The sequence below is a fragment of the Gekko japonicus genome, unplaced genomic scaffold, assembly GCF_001447785.1.
Source record: "Gekko japonicus isolate JY-2015 unplaced genomic scaffold, Gekko_japonicus_V1.1 scaffold23, whole genome shotgun sequence".
NCBI lineage: Eukaryota > Metazoa > Chordata > Lepidosauria > Squamata > Gekkonidae > Gekko > Gekko japonicus.
In genome coordinates this window covers 1,094,901-1,114,838 of record NW_015163094.1, presented here as the reverse complement: position 1 = coordinate 1,114,838, position 19,938 = coordinate 1,094,901, and the positions used below count along the sequence as shown (strand labels likewise).

At 43.3% G+C, this 19,938-nt stretch overlaps 1 protein-coding gene across 1 annotated transcript in view; it reads right to left on the bottom strand.

Annotated features, from left to right (window-relative positions):
- Nucleotides 1–19,301, bottom strand: part of MKI67 (marker of proliferation Ki-67) — a 50,931-nt gene extending 31,630 nt beyond the window's left edge. Inside the window, exons 1-5 of the mRNA XM_015406539.1 lie at nucleotides 19,209–19,301; nucleotides 9,777–9,946; nucleotides 4,304–4,385; nucleotides 3,075–3,190; nucleotides 1,934–2,019 (exon numbers count right to left, since the gene is read on the bottom strand). Of these exons, the coding sequence (XP_015262025.1) occupies nucleotides 1,934–2,019; nucleotides 3,075–3,190; nucleotides 4,304–4,385; nucleotides 9,777–9,946; nucleotides 19,209–19,301 (547 nt within the window). The remainder of the gene's footprint in view (nucleotides 1–1,933; nucleotides 2,020–3,074; nucleotides 3,191–4,303; nucleotides 4,386–9,776; nucleotides 9,947–19,208) is intronic.
- Nucleotides 19,302–19,938: the final 637 nt, after the last annotated feature.

The following is a 19,938-nucleotide window of genomic DNA, read 5'->3' as shown; positions in this document are numbered from 1 at the left end:
GAACATGAAGAACCTGTAAATGTAAACAGCATTATATCAGAGCATTTAACACAGGTTTTGAAATTCTGTCTTGTTAAAGAGTTATAAAAATATTTTTACAAAACAAGTGTCCATCAGTTCCTCTTTGGAATAACTGAAGCCTCCATTTCAGTGTACTATCCACAACAAAAATTTTCCCTAGAGTGCTAACAATTTTCAAACCTAATTAAGTTCTACAAATATCTTAGAGATGAACATCCCAGTAAAAAGTCTGTGCCAAGTATACATCCATAGTAAATACTTCTGAGAAGGGCACACTACCATTAACAATGATTCAGTGAATACTGACATTATGTGCATGGAATAAATTGCCACAATTGTACAGAACAAGAAACTTGCAGGAGCAGCTATCCCATCCCCACCACCTCTGCTTTTTCTCCTCCCTACTTATCATACACTGTTTCTCCTTCCTGCTACCCCTTTTCTTATTCTCTCTCTCCCCCCTCCATGCCTGTCATTTCCTTTCTGCCCCAATCCCCTTATTCTTTCTGCCCCTGTCACTCTCCTGGGCTCCCTCTCCTTCCCACCCAACAGCCAACCTACCTTCATCTATCCCTCTGCCTTCAGCTTTCCATCTCCTTTCCCCCTGCAGCCTCTACTGACGAAACCTATGGTCATTCTCCACAGTGGGGACTAAAGCAGTTTACATCATCTTGAACTTTCTTAAATTTGAACTGTAGAGCACCATTTTAATTGATGTATTAACGTAACGTGTTTTACTCTCGGCGCTTGCCGCTTGTTTGCCGCCCTGAGCCGTACGGGTAGGGCGGGATATAAATCCCAGAATAAATAAATAAATATTCTCTCCTTTTTATCCACACAACAACCCTATGAGGTAGATTAGGCTGAAAGTATGTGACTGGTCCAAAATCACCCAGTGAGTTTCCACAGCAAGATGGGGATCTAAACCTGGGTCTCACAAGCCTTACTTTGAAGCTCTGACCGTTATACTACACTGACTTTCATAGGGTGGCTGCTGTTGAGCAGTAGTAAACAGCCAGGCCTAGTTGAATCATGCAAGTCAGGTGGTATCAAGTCACACACAGGGTGCTGCTAGGCCTAGGCTTGCCAACCTCCAGGTGGAGCCTGGAGACCCCCCAGAATTACAACTGAAACCAAGAGATCTGTCCCCCAGGAGAAAATGGGTCGACTCTGGCATTATATCCAGCTGAGGCCTCTCCCCTCCCCAATCTCTGCACTCCTCAGACTTCACCACAGAATCTCCAGGAATTTCCCAAACTGGAGTGGGCCTAGTTCCAGTTCTGGCTCCAAACCCCCTGCTATGTAGCTATTCATACTACAGGAGGAATCCTTCCCAATCCAAGCACTCCAGTCCTGCTTTAGCTTCCTGCCCTCTCTATCACTCACTCTGTCTATCTCTCACTGCTGATGCAGTGGGGCCTGGAGTAGATCCCTGCGGAGGTCATTTCAAAATGTATTGGAGGGAATTCAACTCTCCCTGAGGGGTTCCCCCCCCTTTTGGATTTTTCTGCAGACCCAGGAAGTCCCCTGAGTATATAAAAAAACCTGTTGGGGGAAAATGTGCCCCCTATCTGCGGAAATATGCAGAGGGGACTGTTGAGAATTAGATATATAGACACTTCTGCAGGAAGAAATTCTAACTTCTTTTTTACTTGAACTGCAGCCCTTGCTTAATCAGTGACCAGAGTATCCTTCACATCACGTACTGGAAAAGCAGAACACTGTTTAAGTTTTGCGTTGTTTCTTTCCTTCTTTGAAGTCGAGCATGAAGTTAAATGTATTTTTGCTTCTAAATCAAGCTAAATATTGAGAATAATTGGTTAACAAATATGCAATTGCCACTGTTACGATGTCTTATTTCACAAGATGATCTCCTTCAATTCAACAAGGTGTCAAAGCAATAATTATTAACATGGAATCACCTGCAAAGTTTCCTTTTCTTCAGATCTGGAAGTGGAAATCTTTTTCCTTGCAGGTGGTGCCGGTGGATATTCAAACCTGTTAAAACACAGGAAGGAAAGCTTGGGTCATCCTACATTTAGAATAGCAAAACAAAATTGTTGCAATATAAAGACATTTGAGTGTCCAAGTCATATAATTTTTTTCACTCGATTCCAACTCCACAAGTGTTTGTTCTATATTAAATGCCACTTGATTCTTACCTGATATCAATATTTGCTTAGTGATAAAAAACTGGGAGAGAAATTTATTGAAAGACAGCTAAATCAATCAACCCAAGTATCTTATAACCCTTTCAAAATTCAACTTAATTCTCAATATTTGGTGTGTTGCTTATTTATACAGTCAAGTTGCTTTATTATTATTTATTGGTCCCTTCCATAGCACCACCAGCTAAAGCAGGGATGTCGAACTCATCAGAGGGCTGGATCTGACATAAATGAGACCTTGTTGTGCTGGGCCACGTGTCATAGAATGTAATGCCAGGTAGCAGAGATATAAACTTTATAACGGACACAAACAAACACAAATTTAAAAAATTAAACTTTAAATAAAACATGCTTAAAACACTAGCACTCTTGCAATATTTTGTCTATTTAACAGTCTAATAACTGACACCTTTTGCTCTGAATTACTGCATCAAAATGTCTGTGCTGTAGCAATCTTCAGTATGCTGTTCAGGTGTGTATCTGTAAGCTGCAAACCTACTTTTGATTTACTGACATTCATTACAGAAATCTCATGCTCAGTGTTCTGAGCCCAGGACCCAGGGGCATTGAAATGGCTGGGCATTGCAAGCTTTTGTAAATAAGTAGCTTCATGTGCTGGTCAAGAACATAAGAAGGCATCCTGACACAGACTGAGGGTTGTTTGTTTGTCTACACTCTCAGCCTTATTGTTATTCCTCCTTTAAAATAGTTCACATTTTTTTCTTACTGAGAAAGACTGGATCATGAGGGCATGAACACAGTGAAAATGGGGGAAGGGAACCCAGTAGCACCCAGGAGAGCCCTGGCATAAGACAACTCAGATAATGTAATGGGAAAGTTTCTTTCATATAAAGACCCATAGTGGTTTATATCAATGTTACCTACCTGAAAGAACGATCAATAATAGTCAGTACATCTCCATGTTTTAAGTATATAGGTTGCTGAAAGTTACTCCCATTCAGTTGTGTAGGATTCACAGTACTTAAGTTAATCAATACTGCCTAAAATGGATAAAAAATATGCACCACAGTCAATTAATAAGAACTGTTAGAAGGCAGATAAATCAAAAACTAACCCCCTTCCCCCCGGCCACATATCTGCAGGACCAACTCTGACAGCTTTGCTCATCTGAGCAAAGTCCACTGAAGGTGCCACCCTGCAAATGGGTAAGATAGACATAGATGTGCATTTTGCGCTGGATTCCCACTTTGTGGAATGGTCTGCATGAGGTCAGGTCACTTCTATCATTTCAGAGACAGCATAAAACAGTTTGGAAGAGCAGGGAACAGGGCTATAGTATAAAGGAACAGATAACAAGGATGCATTTATAAAGAGAATAAGCTTATTGTCTATTCCATTGTTGATTGTATAAATTACCTGATATTTATTTCTGTAATTCTATTTTCAGCATAGTTCATGTCATACTGTTTTTCCTCTGCATTATTTTCTAATTTTATAAACCTAGTCCTATAGCAGGGCTCAACAAATCCCAGGCACCAAATTGCCATGCCACATGGTATTTTCAGCAATGATTTTACTATACTGTCTCTTGGCAATTCAATGAAAGTCCAAGCTTATCTATCATTTCACCACAAAACATTTTGCCTAAAACAGAAACATTCATGTGCATAAAGTTCTTATCTCTTATCATTGCTTATTTGTATATTAACTTTACAACATTCAGTGGTAGTAGATTAAGTAACAGCTGCTTTCTCCATCAGCTCTAATTCTTCCTAACGCAGTAACAAAATCATGAGAAGATGAGAAGTTAGGTCTTTGTTGTGATGACAAACAAGGTTATTCCCATATTTATATACTATAGCAGTTTTGTCATAGCTTGAACAAAATTAAGAGAGACCATGGCAGCAATAAAAAAATACTGTCATTAAAATATAAGGCTTAAAAATTAGTATTGGTGGGCTCCTAGAGCTTAAGAAAATTTATCAAAGTTCTGTCCTATTGCATTGTTTATTGAACTTCTTATGCTGTCTGATTGCATCATTTAATATTTTATATGTAATATACATTAAATATTTCGCTAAATATTTTGGAATACACCTTGAGTTCAGTGACAAAAGTGGGCTATAAATAAAGTAAATAAAATGAATTCATACCTCTTTATTCTCATTGACTTCAATTTTACAGTGTTCTTTGGAAACTTGAGGTAACTGGATTCGAATGTCACATTCTTTTTTCCTTTAAATATAAACACATGACTTCAGAATTATATTTGCAGATTATACAAGCAAAACTCTTAAAGGGTTAGATGCAGTGATAATTTGTCACTAAGTAAAGACATATCAGCAGAATTGAACATTCCTGTCCTGCCTTCCCACTTTTGCTACAGCCTAAAATGTTGGCCTTCGTGATTAGGAAACCATCAAGAATGCCACTGGGGCAACTTGGGAGGATGGTAGAACTGGCAAAACTCACACACACTGGCAGAAAATTACTGCTGGATCCAACTCAAAATATGCTGTGATTATTATTATTTTTAGTTAGATTTATATCCCGCCCTCCCCGCGAATGGGTTCAGGGCGGCTCACAGTTAGCAGCAACATGTGCCTAGTCATATAAAACAAGAATAAAACAATCATACAGTACACAATTAAAGTGCTCGCAATAATGGTCATTCAGTTAGAGATGGCGTACTATAAGTTGTAATACTAAAAACCCGGTCCAGCAGTATACCGGCCACCCGCAAAGCTGTGACTCGATCTCAATGAAGGGCCAACCTATTATCACAATGTTGATGATAATACTAGTTGGTGGTAGTGGTGGGCGGCTCCTAGTTGAAAGCCCAGTGGAAGAGCTCCGTCTTGCAGGCCCTGTGGAACTGTACAAGGTCCCGCAGGGCCCTGATCTTCTCCGGGAGCTCATTCCACCAGGTAGGAGTCGCCACTGAAAAGGACCTGGCCCTAGTAGCAGTGAGCCTGGCATCCTTAGGGCCTGGAGTGATTAAATGATGTTGTGACCCCCACCGCAGTGCTCTCTAGAGTATATATGGGGAAAGGCGGTCCCTCAGGTATGTCGGACCGTGGCCATATAGGGTAAGTAACAGCACCTTGAAGCAATGTTCCCTCTAAGCTGCGGAGTCCTGTGAGCAAAAATTCTACTTTGTGAGCTACTGGCATTAAAGCGGTGAGCGAGCGATTTGGCTACTGCATAAATGAGTTTGCTCTGGAGCCCTCCTTCCTGAGCTAAGAGAAAAATGTGTGAGCCGGAGGCTAAAAAACTGTGAGCTAGCTCACAATAACTCAGCTTAGAGTGGTGGTGAGTTCCTATGGCTTGGGAAGACGCTGCTTGCTTTGAAATGCTGTGTCCTGCAAAGCTCCTGACGTGCTGTTTATGCAAATGGAGGCTGACACACAGACAAGAAGAAGCAATCGCCATTGCTAGCAGCCCACAAAACAACAACTGGCATGGGTATATCCACCATTGATGAACTTTTGGTAAACACGTAACCCTGGTATCTGGTTTGCATCCAAAAAGACAGTTTCCTGTTTTATGGTTGTTTTATGGCAGGAGACCAAGTCACATCGCTATGCACATCAAAGGTTGCCTGGGCACCCTCTTCACCCCTTTGGACCAGATGCCCCTCTTGAGTTAAAGGTTTAGATTTCACATTGCCCCCTCCTCATACTTAGGCACGTCATTATTAAATAACCAATAGTATAGAGTCCTAGTTAGCCTGTTTATTTCACCTGTTCTTCGTTGGGAAGATCAAGCCTCTGATCAGATAAGTATATGCTATTCCTTTCCCCATACCTTTAGCTTAAATATAACTATTTGCTATTTCTGTAACAACTGAGGAACTTGCTTGTGTGTGTGTGTGTGTGTATCTGTTTTTACGTATGTATGTGAACTAGAGTTAGGAAATAAAAGGAACCAATTGCTTTCATCAGAATATTAGCCTTGTCTCAGTTTGTAAACTTGATTTCCTTCAGGGAGGCACATGGGCTCCCATCTAGGGAGGTTCATCAACAGCCCGGCCGCGGCATTCTGCACGAGCTGCAATTTCCGAATTTGCAACAAGGGCAGCCCCATGTAAAGAACGCTACGGTAATCTAATCTCAAGGTGACCATTGCATGGATCACTGTAGCCAAGTCGTCGTGGTCGAGCAAGGGGACCAACTGCCGAATCAGCCGAAGATGGTAAAAGGCCGATTTAGCAGTGGCTGCCACCTGGACCTCCATAGTTAAGGAGGAATCCAGGAGCACTCCCAAACTCCTCTCCTCCAGCGCTGAAACCAGAGGTGCCCCGTCAAAGGCTGGGAGTGGGATCCCCATCCCCAGACCACCTCGACTCGGGCACAGGATCTCTGTCTTCGTCGGGTTTAGTTTCAGCTGGCTCAGTCTAAGCCAACTAGCCTCGGCTTGCAATGCCCGGTCCAGATCTTCCAGGCTGGAGTCTGAGCGGCCACCCAACATCAGATAGAGCTGGGTGTCATCAGCGTACTTGTGACATCCCAGCCCAAACCGGGCAATCTGGGCAAGGGGGCACATGTAGATGTTAAATAACAGCGGGGAAAGCACCACCCCCTGAGGCACACTGCATTCAAGCGGATGTCTCCTGGACTGCTGTTCCCCTAGCACCACCCTTTGTCCCCGACCCTGGAGAAAAGAAGCAAGCCATATCCAGACTATCTGCTTACAGCATCGAAAACATAAAACCAACATTCTCTTTCTCACTAATTGCTCTTGATAAGCTTTCCAGTTCAAGCTCGCTAGTTATGCACAGATCTGAGGGACAAATATGTTAGGTACTTAGTCACTTAATTGGCATGCAGCAAAAATTATTTCAATTTTTTTTAAAAAAATTACCCCATCTTTCTTCCAAATGCACCCAAAGTAGTTTACAATGTTCTCGTCTTCCCCATTCTGTTCTCACAACAACCCTCTGAAGTTGTTAAACTGAGTGTTTGTGACTGCCCCTAGGTCACCCAACAAGAGTGGAGACTTGAACCTGGATCTCCAAGATCCTCCTATAACAACAATGAGCCTCTCCAAAAAAGTGGCATCTTTAGAGGGGGTGGGGAGTGAGATGGGGGGATTTCACAGGTAGGTCAGTGCTTACTTACATACAGTTCTTTAGCTGAAAACAATTCTCAACTACCAGCATTTCCTACACATGCTTAGCAAAGACAACAGCAAATTACTTAGCTTAATACAAAGTATTGGTTATCATCTACAAACTCCTGCATGGACTTGGAGTCACTTAACTGCAGGACTGCCTCTTCTGCTATGCTCTGCCATGACAGCTGCACTCATTTGAGTAAATCCTCCTGAAAGTGCCACCACACAAATGGTTTTAAGTGCCCTGTACACCTGCTTTCTCTGTTGTGTCTCAGGAGGCCAAGAAGGCTTCCACACTTCTATTATTTTACAGGCTGTGTAAAACAGGAGGGCATTCTTAGAAAGGGAACAGAACTGCACTATATAGGTATGATTCAGGAGAACACTTTATAAAAAGAAAAGGATCGTAGTCTACTGTAATGCTCACAGTATGGTTTATCCTGCTCTTATTGCATTGCCTTCTACTTTTCTGTTTCAATTTTCTGCATTCTCTATATTTCATGTATAATAGCCTTTTCTTTTTGGATTCTTTTTCTAACTTTGTAACCCTAGCCTTATTGCATTGTTTTTGGATGTCTTATACTGTCTGATTATATACTATAGTTTATATTGTGTGATCTGCCTTGAATCTCAGTGAGATAGGCAAGCAATGAATAATTGCATGCTGTGAAATAAACAAATGCCATAGAAACTCAAGCGACATCATAAATTATATTTCTTCTACAATTTCTGAATATAGTGTAACTAGTATACCTCAGCCTCACGAGTTCACCGGGATTTTAATTCAATCACAAACATCTTTTACATGGGCTCTCGACATTTGAGAGTTACTATCTCTTGATAGTAACATAAGAACATAAGAGATGCCAATGTTGGATCAGGCCAAAGGCCCATCCAGTCCAACACTCTTGTGTCACACAGTGGCCAGAAATACCAGTGCCATCAGGAGGTCCACCAGTGGGGCCAGGACATTAGAAGCCCTCCCACTGTTGACCCCCCCAAGCACCAAGATGACAAAGCATCACTTGCCCCAGAGTCCCTATCTATACCTTGTGGCTAATAGCCACTGATGGACCTCTGCTCCATATGCTTATCTAATTCCCTTTTGAAGCCGTCCATGCTTGTAGCCGCCACCACTTCCTGTGGCAGTGAATTCCAAGTGTTAATCACTCTTTGGGTGAAGAAGTACTTCCTTTTATCCGTTCTAACCCGACCGCTCAGCAATTTCATGGAGTGCCCACGAGTTCTTGTATTGTGAGAAAGGGAGAAAAGTACCTCTTTCTCTACCTGCTCTTTCCCATGCATAGTCTTATAAACCTCAATCATGTCACCCCTCAGTCGTCGTTTCTCCAAGCTAAAGAGCCCTACATGCCTTAACCTTTCCTCATAGGGAAAGTGTTCCAACCCTTTTATCATTCGAGTTGCCCTTTTCTGCACTTTTTCCAAAGCTATAATATCCTTTTTAAGGTGTGGCGACCAGAATTGCACACAGTATTCCAAATGAGGTCGCACCATTGATTTATATAGGGGCATTATGATATTGGCTGATCTGGTTTCAATACCCTTCCTAATAATCCCTAATACCCTTCCTAATAATAATAACATGTGACAGCTACTATCTCCGTTTGTAGAAGCAATACCTGCATCCCTCAAAAATCTAAAACCTACAAAGGGTTACAAACTTAAGGATTAAATTTAGAAGACACATGTAACAATTATGAAGTTGCTTTCCTGCCAGCTTGCAAGAAACACCAGTGTTCATCATTGTGAAAAACTGGACTTGTGAAAGGATGTGGGTTAGGTAAGTGCTTGAGAATTTGTTGCTCACACTTCTCTGAACCAGGCCCATACACACAGGGGTGCCTATGACTGCCCGACTGGCTTGTTGGGGAAGGGAAGCACATCTAAGCCCACGCTTGGCTTGTTGCCAGTGCGACTGTAACACCTCAGCCGCTTCGTGAGCTGTCTTTGCTCTCCTCTTGGATTGCCTGCAAAGGTGGAGAGGGGTGTAGGAAAGAGATGTGAGGAGAATAGCCCTTTGGCACCAGGGGTAAGGGGCTGCTCAGGGGGTTATTGTCTTGCTGCTGTTAGCTAGCCAACTGAACCAGGTTGCATTTGCAAAACTTTGAGGGGCTCTCCCAGCTCCTTCAGTAACGCTTGCCAGACATCTAGGATCTTCTGGGGGTAGGCTTTGATTCTGGAGCAATGCACAGCACTTCAGATAGAATACAACTCCCAGACACAAATCATGACCTTTCTTTATTATTTCACAACTTTCCCAGGTGTTTTTTACCTGTCAACTCTTACCTAGACATGTCTCTCCTCCTCTATATTTCCCTAACAACCCTGTGATGTAGTCAGTTCCCCAGTACTGAACTGCCCCCTTGGGGGCCCCCAACGAAATTTTCTGGGTATGGGGCTGCTCTGAACTTCTGCTGTTCACAAAAGGTAAAAAACTTCAATGAAATGCCAAGCATAGCAAATTATATTCCTAACACCAATAAATCTTACCTTCCAAAAGTACAAGAATTTACAGTCAGTGGAAAATGAGTTCCATCAGTCCCATTTCTTTTAATAACAACAACTTTTCCAAAAAGTGGCATCTTTGCATTTGGAGATATTACCTGTGAGGAAAGATCAGAGTTAAGATCTGAACACATCATCTCTTCACCACGGAAAATCTATTAGACAATACACCAAGGGTTATAACTTTTTGAAGATGCAATATATTCACAAAAACTCGTATATAAACGTACATTTCTGTAACCCATTTCAGAATATTAATTTATTTACAACTTTACTGCTTTGCTGACCCTCTTGACTTCACTGTGCATCTGCCTTGAGACCCTGTGAGAAAGGCGGACTATAAACATAAATAAAATAAATATTAATGCAAAATATAAATATTTTGAATAAACCAGTGCTTTAGAAGTATGGTTAGGTGGCCAAGGCAGGACAGGCTGAACCTGAATTCAGATGAAAGATAATGCCCACCAGGAAGGCTAATGTTCTAAAGCAGTGATTCCCAAACTTTTTCAAAACACTGCCTCCTTGGTTCCATAAACTCATCCCCAGTGGCCCTTACTCTACCCTATAAAAAGTATTATTCAAAATAGCAGTAATCAGAGGACAAATTACTCTATGTACATAGAAATATAGGGGGGTTGGTATATTTTCAGGAAAACCAATGTATGAAATTGCTACCTGGTTAAAAGTTATAAAATTCATTCACCCACAGAATAATGCTTGCTTGGGAATATGCATTTCTATGTGTGAAAATACAAAAAACTATATATTGATACTGGATAATACACTGAATGTTTGACAAGTAAATGGTATAAAGGTCCTGAAAGACAGCAACAACAATAATAATGAGGAGGAGGAATAATGGTTTAATTTAAAGGACACACTGCCAGTGTGTGCCTCCTTTTAATATTGTTATTATTTTTCTTTCATTTTACTGCAGCAATTCTGCAAAAAAGGTAACATTATATTTTTATATAGGTTTGTATTTAAAAAAAATACTTTTTGCCAAAAATATACCCACAAACTTGGGAGTACCATTTGCCAGCATGGTGCCCTCGCATGTAAGTGAACAACTCAGTCGAAGGGGCCACCTACAGCAACACCCTAATTCTTGGCACTATCTGTGTAATCACACTGCCCCCCAGGGGGCAGTATCATCCACCTTGGGAACCACTGTTCTACAGGTACTGAATTTATTTGTTCTTGGATAGGGGGGAGCTGACTATTGCAGAGTAGGTTAAGAGTGAGGGTGCTTAAGAACCGAACCATGCTGTCTGTAAAGCAGGTTGTGAGAATGCCTTTTATCAACTACAGCTGGGTCACCAGCTCTTTCTTTTCTTAGACTCAGTCAATCAGACCATGTGGATCCATATGTTGTAATCTCACTGCTGGATTACAGTAACGTGATCTATACTGGGCTGCCCTTGAAAACAATCTAGGAACTGCAGCTGGTTCAGAATGTGGCAGACCAATTATTGCCAGGGGCTAATTGATGGGACAATATACTGCCCACTTTGAAATACCTACACTGGCTGCTGATTTGTTTCCAAGTTTAAGTCACAGTGCTGGCTATGACTTTAGAGCCCTCTATGAACTGGACTGCCTCCTCATATATGTTCTCATATGCCAACCGGTATTCCCTTTAAGATGAGTTAGTGTGAGCTAGCTCAGTTTTTTAGCCTCTGACTCACAAGTTTTTGTCTTAGCTCAGAAGGGATGGCTCCAGAGCAAACTAATTTATGCAATAGCCAAATCGCTCACTCATGACTAAAGCCAATACCTCACAAAGTACAATTTTTGCTCATAAGACTCCACAGCTTAGAGAGGGAGAATTGGTGCCAACCACGGCCATCTGGTGGCCCACCTGGCATCAGCAGTCTGGGTCTTTTTCATAACAGCCCCTTTTCTGTGGAATCGGCTCCCCAAAGAGATGTGGGGAGCCTTCTTGTTAAAGATCTTCAGTAAGAACAGGAAAGCATGTTTGACAGGGCTTTTGATGGGATATGAACAGCAGGGGAAGTTAAGTTTTATTTTGTTTTAATCTGATATGATATGCTTTAACTACTACTGGTAAGCCACCATGAATGAGAAAGAGAAGTACAGTACAAATATTTTAATTAACAAAAAATATATATACTTCAAGCCAATTTAACAAGTCACAATCTTTTGGAATATAGAAACCCCAACTTTAAGCACTATTTTAAAAGACTGAAATCCATAGGATTCCCAAACTGAACCATTTTAAAGCCACTTGTTAACCCAATACTACAAAGAGGTTGTTAGCAGTCAGACCCCTCTCCTCCCACGGGTCAGTTTGCACACAGAGAGAAAGATGCACATGAAAGCTTATACCCAGAAAACAGGTGCCACTTCCTTTCCCCCATGCATTAGTGTTAGCCATGCACAACAGCATCAAAATTTAAAATGACTCTTACAGATCAACACAGGGTGGAACAGAATCAAGCTGCAGTTCTATGCACATTCGCTCAAGGCCTGAGTTCAAATGAAACTTATTTTCTACCTAGATATGCACAGAATTCCACTTCTACATAACTTCAACATTGAGAAAGTGACATCACTGAGGTTTCCGAACTCATTTATCCAGTCTCCCTTCTGAGCCAGTTTGGTGTAGTGGTTAAGTGCGCGGACTCTAATCTGGGAGAACTGGGTTTGATTCCCCACTCCTCCACTTGCACCTGGCTAGATGACCTTGGGCAAGCAGTAACTCTGGCACAGCTGTTCTTGAAAAAGAGCAGTTTCTGTCAAGAGTTCTCTCAGCCCCACCTACCTCACAGGGTGTCTGTTGTGGGGAGGGGAAGGGAAAGGAGTTTGTAAGGCACTCTGAGACATCTTTGGGTAGTGAAGGGCGGGGTATAAATCCAATCTCCTCCTCCTCCTCCTCTTCTAGCTCAAAGCCCAAGTTAACCATCATCTACAGAAGCATCCACACGTTTGGGAAGTCCTTTACCAGAAAGACACCGGATCTGAGAATTCGCGTTCCATTGGCTGGAACCTTTCCATGCTACCATACCCGATAACAGAGTCCCCGCCGGAATTTCCACCCAGTGAAACATCCCGCAAAGCAACCTTGTGGTGTTTTCTATTCCCCAGAAATCCAGACTATGGCTTTCGACAGCCCTCCCCACTCAGCGCATTCACCATCCAGTTATCCTGCCTGGGTAGGCTAATGAGGAGGACTCCTAATAGAATCCAGTAAGTTTTCAAGGGGCCATAAGGCTCTTGTTTATTTTTGCTGCCACAGACTAACTTGGCTGCTCCCACTGACATACTGCCCTTCTGTGCAGAAGCCCACCAGATCTTCCTATACCAGTGATGGCAAACCTTTTAGAGACCGAGTGCCCAAACTGCAACCCAAAACCCACTTATGTATCGCAAAGTGCCTACATGGCAATTTAACCTGAATACTGAGGTTTTAGTTTAGAAAAAGCAACTCATACATTAACATCTTTTGTCTTAAAAGAAAAACAATAACAGAGCTTTCAATGATACAAACAACTTTTTATTGAAAGGTAACAGTTTGCATTTGGCATGCTTTTGAACAATTAATGTGATTTTTGCTGTTGTATGCATGCACATTTCCCATGCACAGGAGGCCTGCAGACCTCGATCATCCATACAAGCTCTCATTTTCCCATTAGCAGGAGCCTAGGTTGGTTCCTATGGATAGCAGCCAATACAAAGTTCCCCCTGACAATCCCAGATCACTGCTACTCACAAGGAATATTCCTTATCTTCCAACCCCAAAAGAGAGCATTTTCATCTGTTTTAAGAGCTCAAAAGAGGAGAGCCACCTTCACACCATGCAGAGAGACACATTTACAGAGAAAGCCCTGGCCCTATTCTCATAAGAACATTAGATCAGGCCAGTGGCCAATCCAGTCTAACACTCTGTCACACAGTGGCCCAAAACCCAGGGGGCACCAGGAGGTCCACCAGCGGGGCCAGGACTCCAGAAGCCCTCCCACTGTTTCTCCCCCAAGCACCAAGAAGACAGAGCATCACATAAGAACATCAGAGAAGCCAATGTTGGATCAGGCCAGTGGCCCATCCAGTCTAACACTGTGTCACACAGTGGCCAATTCTAACCTGACTGCTCAGCAATTTCATTGAGTGCCCATGAGTTCTTGTATTGTGAGAAAGGGAGAAAAGTACCTCTTTCTCAGCCTGCTCTGTCCCATGCATAATCTTATAAACCTCAATCATGTCGCCCTTCAGGCCTCGTTTCTCCAAGCTAAAGGGCCCCAAGCGCTTTAACCTTTCTTCATGGGGAGTGTTCCACCCCTTTTATCATTCAAGTTGCCCTTTTCTGCACACACACCCTGACATCAGGGGAAGTATGGCAAGCTGGCGAGAAAGACAGAAAGTGAGAGAGAAAATAAAAGTGAGAAAGAGAGAGACAGAAAGAGAGAGCGAGAGATGGGGAGCAAGGAAGGAAGGAAAAGAGGGAGGGAGGGAAAGAAGGCAAAAAACTTTGGGAAAGAAGAAAAGAAAGGGGGAAAGAGATGGGGTGGAAGGGGAAGATGGCAAAGAATGGGAAAGAAAGAGAGAAAGAAAGAGGGAGTGAGAGAGAGATGGGGAGGAAGGAAGGGGGAGGAAGAGAGAGAGAAACAAGAAAGCAGGGGGGCAGGCAGGGGGGCGAGCAGGGAGGGGAGGGCTCTCTGGAGGACTTTCTCTGCGCGCCTCGGGGGCGGCCCTCCGGGGAACTTTCTCTGCCGGCGCTCCTCAGCAGCGGCGGCGGCCGGGGCTCTCTGGAGAACTTTCTCTGCTCGCGCGCTTCAGTGCACCGGCAGAGAAAGGTGGGGGGGGGGGCCGGGGGGGCATGCCTCTCTAGATATCTTTTTCTGCCTGCAGAGAAAAGCGGCACGGGGGGGGGGGTGATCTGTGCTGGGCGACGGCGCGCGTGCCCACAGAGAGGGCTTGGCACGCGTGCTGTAGGTTCACCAACGCTGCCCTACGGCAATAACAAGGTGCCCGACTCGCAACTCACGACACATGCTGATGTCCCTTACCTGTACCCGCGGCCACTTCACGGACCGGACCGCCGAGCCTGGGGCATGCAGGATTCCGTTCCCTCGTCTTAGGCAGCGCTGACCAAGTTCCTAACCGCGCGCGCAGTCGCTCAACTCACTAATTCAAATCGCCGCTCTGTCTACGTTACAGAAGAACGTCCGTGTCCTATCACTCAGTATCCCTCCGCCAAATTCGCCACATAAAACTTTGCGAGCTGTGCTCAAGTCAGCGGCCCCTTTAAGGACAAACAACTCCTACCCTTTTTAAATTTCATCTGCTGGATACAACCAGCTCTCACGAATGAGAAAAAGCAGTTTGTTAAAGTAGACTATAGGGACTACTTCGGGTTCACCAAGCGCAAGGAGCGATTTATAGCACGAAGATTTTTTAAAAATACGAGCGGGGAGTCTCCTTATTGGTTTAAGTGAAGTTACGTACTCAGAGAAAAGACCCAATCAGAAAGCCGGTGGGAATGTTCAATTTTTAACTGACTCTGACTTGTAGCGCTCTTCGGGAGGTTCCCCCCCCCCTTCCTTGACTCCTGCCAATGAGGGGAGACATAGCCGTTGGCTTTCTTTCTTTCTTTTTTTTTTTGGTCGCTCCCAGGTTGGGTTGTTCATTATTAGAGAGACTTAAGGCAGGTAGACTCCTATTGTAAAGCTCTTTTACAGCAAAAACAAAGTGTACTAAAGTTAAGCGCTGTATTTAGGTTGAATTAAAATGTTCTGCCTCATTTCCCGAAAGGAAACCCCTTTGAGACGGATTTCCCCTGTGAGAAATGGGGACACACTACCCATCATTCGCTCCTCATTAATGCGAGGAAACGCTGTTTACGGACCCGAGACGATACCCTTTTAGCACTCTAACCCAGTGTGATTTCCACGGTATTTGGGGCACTGATCTCCGCAGGGGTAAGGGAGCTGATAGATGTGCAAATCCTAGACGACTAGCCGTGTTGTGTTTGTGGCAGTAAGGGTAAACCGAGGTCTCGGAGCGCCCGATGATTTTTATTCCAGCTTTGGAGATCCCCTCCTGAACCGAAGCTCTCCTGATCTGTTATGGTGGGGAGCCGTGCTGGTGTGAAGCAGGCGCAGAAAGACCAAGTTCGAGTCCAGGTCTGTGGATGGGAGTTGATGGCTGGCTCAGGACTTGCTAAACAGCCATATACACTTAAAACGCGTAGCCGCGGAACTTAAATGCACGCTCCTTCCGATGGAAACTGCAATTTGGTGACGAGACGACAGAAATAAGATTTCAAAATTGTGTCCCACGTTGCCCTGCCGAAGACCCCTGTCATAGTGGAATTTAAATCCCGTGGGCGACAGGGAGCTTCATCAGTAGAACTTCCGAGGAAACATGCTTAAGACGGGTGCAGTTACTTAGTAAACAGGGACACGATCAGCCAGCAAAATACATCGGATGGAGGTACTACCTGATGAATTAGTAACAAGGAGGAATCTTGACGACTAACTAGTTGCTTGTTCGAGGCACCCTCCTCCCCCAGCTGGCGAGGCTTTCAAGTTCTTCCATAGTCGGATCCCCAGAAAAAACACCACGAAATATTCTCTAGATTGCACATAATTTTTACCAATAGCCCTAAACGGCTTCCTCTTTTCTTTCTCACTGTTGTTATCAGAAAAGATTTGAAAACGAAAATGTTCTATCTGCAGGAGTCCGACAAACGGCTTTGAAGTTGAATCTGGCATTAAGAGACTTTTGAGAGAGCAGTCCTAAACAGGGCTGCTTAGTGGACCTTATTCCTACATGTGTTCCTGAAGTGTTTCTTCTGTTTCACATTACTACGTGCTCCTCCAGCTAAAAATAAGTATTAATGTGTAGTTTTTAGGGAAGTGTAGAAAGGAACAAAATTAAGTACATAGAACAGTGTTCTTCATATGAGCATGAAGTTTTTGTTTTATTCATTTTTTCTACATATACACACAAAATCTAATTAATCAAAACACAAAATATGACAATTTTAAAAAGATATAACCAGTTTGTGAGGCAAAGCACCCCTAGGCTGCAGTCACACACACCAAAGAATCCACCTTCTAGCTGGATTTGACTGTGTGAACTGGCAAAATCCAGTTGGAAAGTGAATTGTTTAGTGTGTGTGACCACAACCCTAGCCTCCCTCTCAAGGGTTAATATGAATAGTAACTGCCTAGTACATCTTGCAGGTGTTGCTAATTGGTCTCTTGGCCTTATCATCTTCAAAGCCAGAGATGGAAGTGGCGGTGATTAGCTTCTCAGGAGAACCTGCAGCCTGTTGGGTAGAGGGAGATGGGGAAAGGGTAATAAGGTAAACTTATCTCCTGAGAATGTGTCCTGATTGGATATTATCCTTACCTGATGTTGCTGGGCTGAAAACTATAAATCAGCTAGGGCCCAAAAGAAGAGAGACTATCTGAGATCCTCATGGACTTTATAAAGGCCTGAACTATGATCTGCTTGTATTGCAATCGCTGGCATTGGAGACAAGGCCTGTGCTCTGGCCGTTGACTTTGGAATTTAAGGTTGGTGCTGTTTAATGCAAGCCCTAAGAGTGTTAGTTGAGCTAGTTTTTCTTATTTTTTTGCTGCATGATTTTAGAGTAGTGTGTTGGAAATTGATATTGAAATAAACTTTATCATTCTTTCTTAAAATAAACAGTCTAGTTACTTGTGTGCAACTGCCCTGATGACCCATGGAGTTCAGGCCTTGAACTCCTTGATATGGTTGAAATATTATCCAAACAGATCATAAATCTAACATAGATCAATGGTGGTTTAGTGGTGACTATTGAACTAGGACAAAGAAGACTGGGGTTGTGGTCACCAGTGTTTCCTCTAAGCTGAGTTGGTGTGAGCTAGCTCACAGTTTTTTAGCCCCCCCGGCCCACACATTTTTGTCTTAGCTTAGGAAGGCGGGCTCCAGAGCAAACTAATTTATGCAGCAGCCAAATTGCTCGCTCACAACTTTAATGCCATCAGCTTACAAAGTAGAGTTTTTGCTCGCAAGAGTCCACAGCTTAGAGGGGGCGTGGGTGGTCACACACTAAATAATCTATTGCTGGCTAATCGCTGTTACAATAAATTCATTCATTCACTAAATAATCTACTTTCAATCAACTTTCAATGTATTTTCCAACTGGATTTTACCGTGTGAACTGGCAAACCCATTTGGAAAGTGGATTGAAAGTGGATTATTCAGTGTGTGTGACCACAGCCTGGGTTTCAAATCCCCATTCTCCCATGTGGCTTGTTGGATAACCAATCATTCTCCCACAGCTCAGTCTAACTCATAGAGCTTTTGTGAGGATCATATGGAGGAGGACAAAACTATATATTGCCCTGAGTTTTTTTTTTAGGTAAAATGCATTAAATGATAAACATAATAACATAAGAGATGCCAATGTTGGATCAGGCCAAAGGCCCATCCAGTCCAACACTCTGTGTCACAAAGTGTTGTCAAATGCTTTGCACTAGGGATGCCAGCCTCCAGGTGGGACCTGGGGATCCACCAGAATTACAGCTCATCTCCAGACTACAGAGATCAATTTCTCTAGAGAAGTTGGATGCTTTGGAGGGTAGACTCTGTGGCCCTGAGCTCCACTGAGGTTCCTATCCTTTCCAGGCTCCATCCCCAACTCTCTAGAAGCTTTCCAACCTGGATCTGGCAAGCCTACCCCCCATCCTCTGCCAGTAGCCAGAGGGGACATGGCAGCTCTACTCTGCTAACTTGCATGACATAAAACCTATTCACTTGACTCTATACTCCAGCCACATTTTTGTGAAATCCCGATAATGCCATACAATCTGTTCTGTGCATGAGGTGATATTGGATTGAGGGCAGAGGGGTTGCCTGCATCCATGTGCCATAAAGGGAGTTTTGTAAATATTATCTATGCTGTAAAAGCAGGGAATAGAAAATGTCGTGGCTCTACTTTTTCCCTAAATAATGAGGACAGAAGTGTGCTTCAGCACTGTATAAGGATAGTAGACAGACAAGAGCTGGCCAGAATTTTCCTAGTTTGGCAGAACAGGTGCACTTGCCAAGGAGTAAAAAGACTAATGCCAACAAAATAGAGGCTAAAAGGTTATGGCAACAATATTCTGGGTGACAGAGGTATACTCAACCTTCTATCTCATCTCTGTGTTTGGACTTTTTTTTTTAATTGCACTGCCATTAATAAGGAATTCTGACATAGGGAGAATGGGATTTTCCATATTCACTTTTAGATCCATGATAGTGGAAGGCTTTTTTGACTAGTAGACCGTCAAGCTTTCATTTTAATGAGAAGTTTCTTAAAATAAAGACTGGTAATGGGGGACAAGCCACACTGAGCATTTCCATACTAGCAATGCACAGTTAACACCTGAGCCTGAGGTAATGCCACGAAGTCACCTCCACACACTGGGCTCCATGGCAGATGTACAGCATTTCATCAGCAGATGAGCTGATGTAGAAAGAGTTTCCTGAAAGTGAAAAGTTGGACATATTGCTAAAATAACAGGACCAAACAGGTTCAAATCCCCACTCGGCAATAAATATCTCTGGTTGGTCTTAGTCCAGGAGAACAATTGCTGTTTAGAGCCATCGGGGGGGGGGGGAATTACAGTTGGTTGTTCCTGATATAGTCACAAATAATCAGGATGTTATTTTTTAAAAATGAAACTGTGTACACACCCATAATCTATAGTACAAACCATTCCTAAATATGAACATAGCAAAATTGCTGCAACGTGCCGATTTTGTATACATCATTTTGTTGGAGGGGTTGGATTGATTTGCCCTGGTGGTTCTGCACATGCGCCATGGTAGTTTCACCCCCTGCACTTATGCACATGCGCAAAATGAGGGGGGGAACCCGCCGACACATGCTCCCGCGCATCGGTAGTGTAGACACCAGGGAGCGACGTAACTGCGAGGTGAGATGGGGTAAGGGAGGTAAGTGTGATAGCGATTATCCAGATCAAATATAATCTGGTTAGAACAGTTTAACGCACTCTCAGCACGCCGTCTGACCGCACCCTGTAAGTCTCCAGTGTTTTTTCACACAAAGGAAATCAAAATATGTAAGCACTGTCTTTCGATCTCTCATTTTTAGGAAATGGGAAGTACATAAATATGGTCA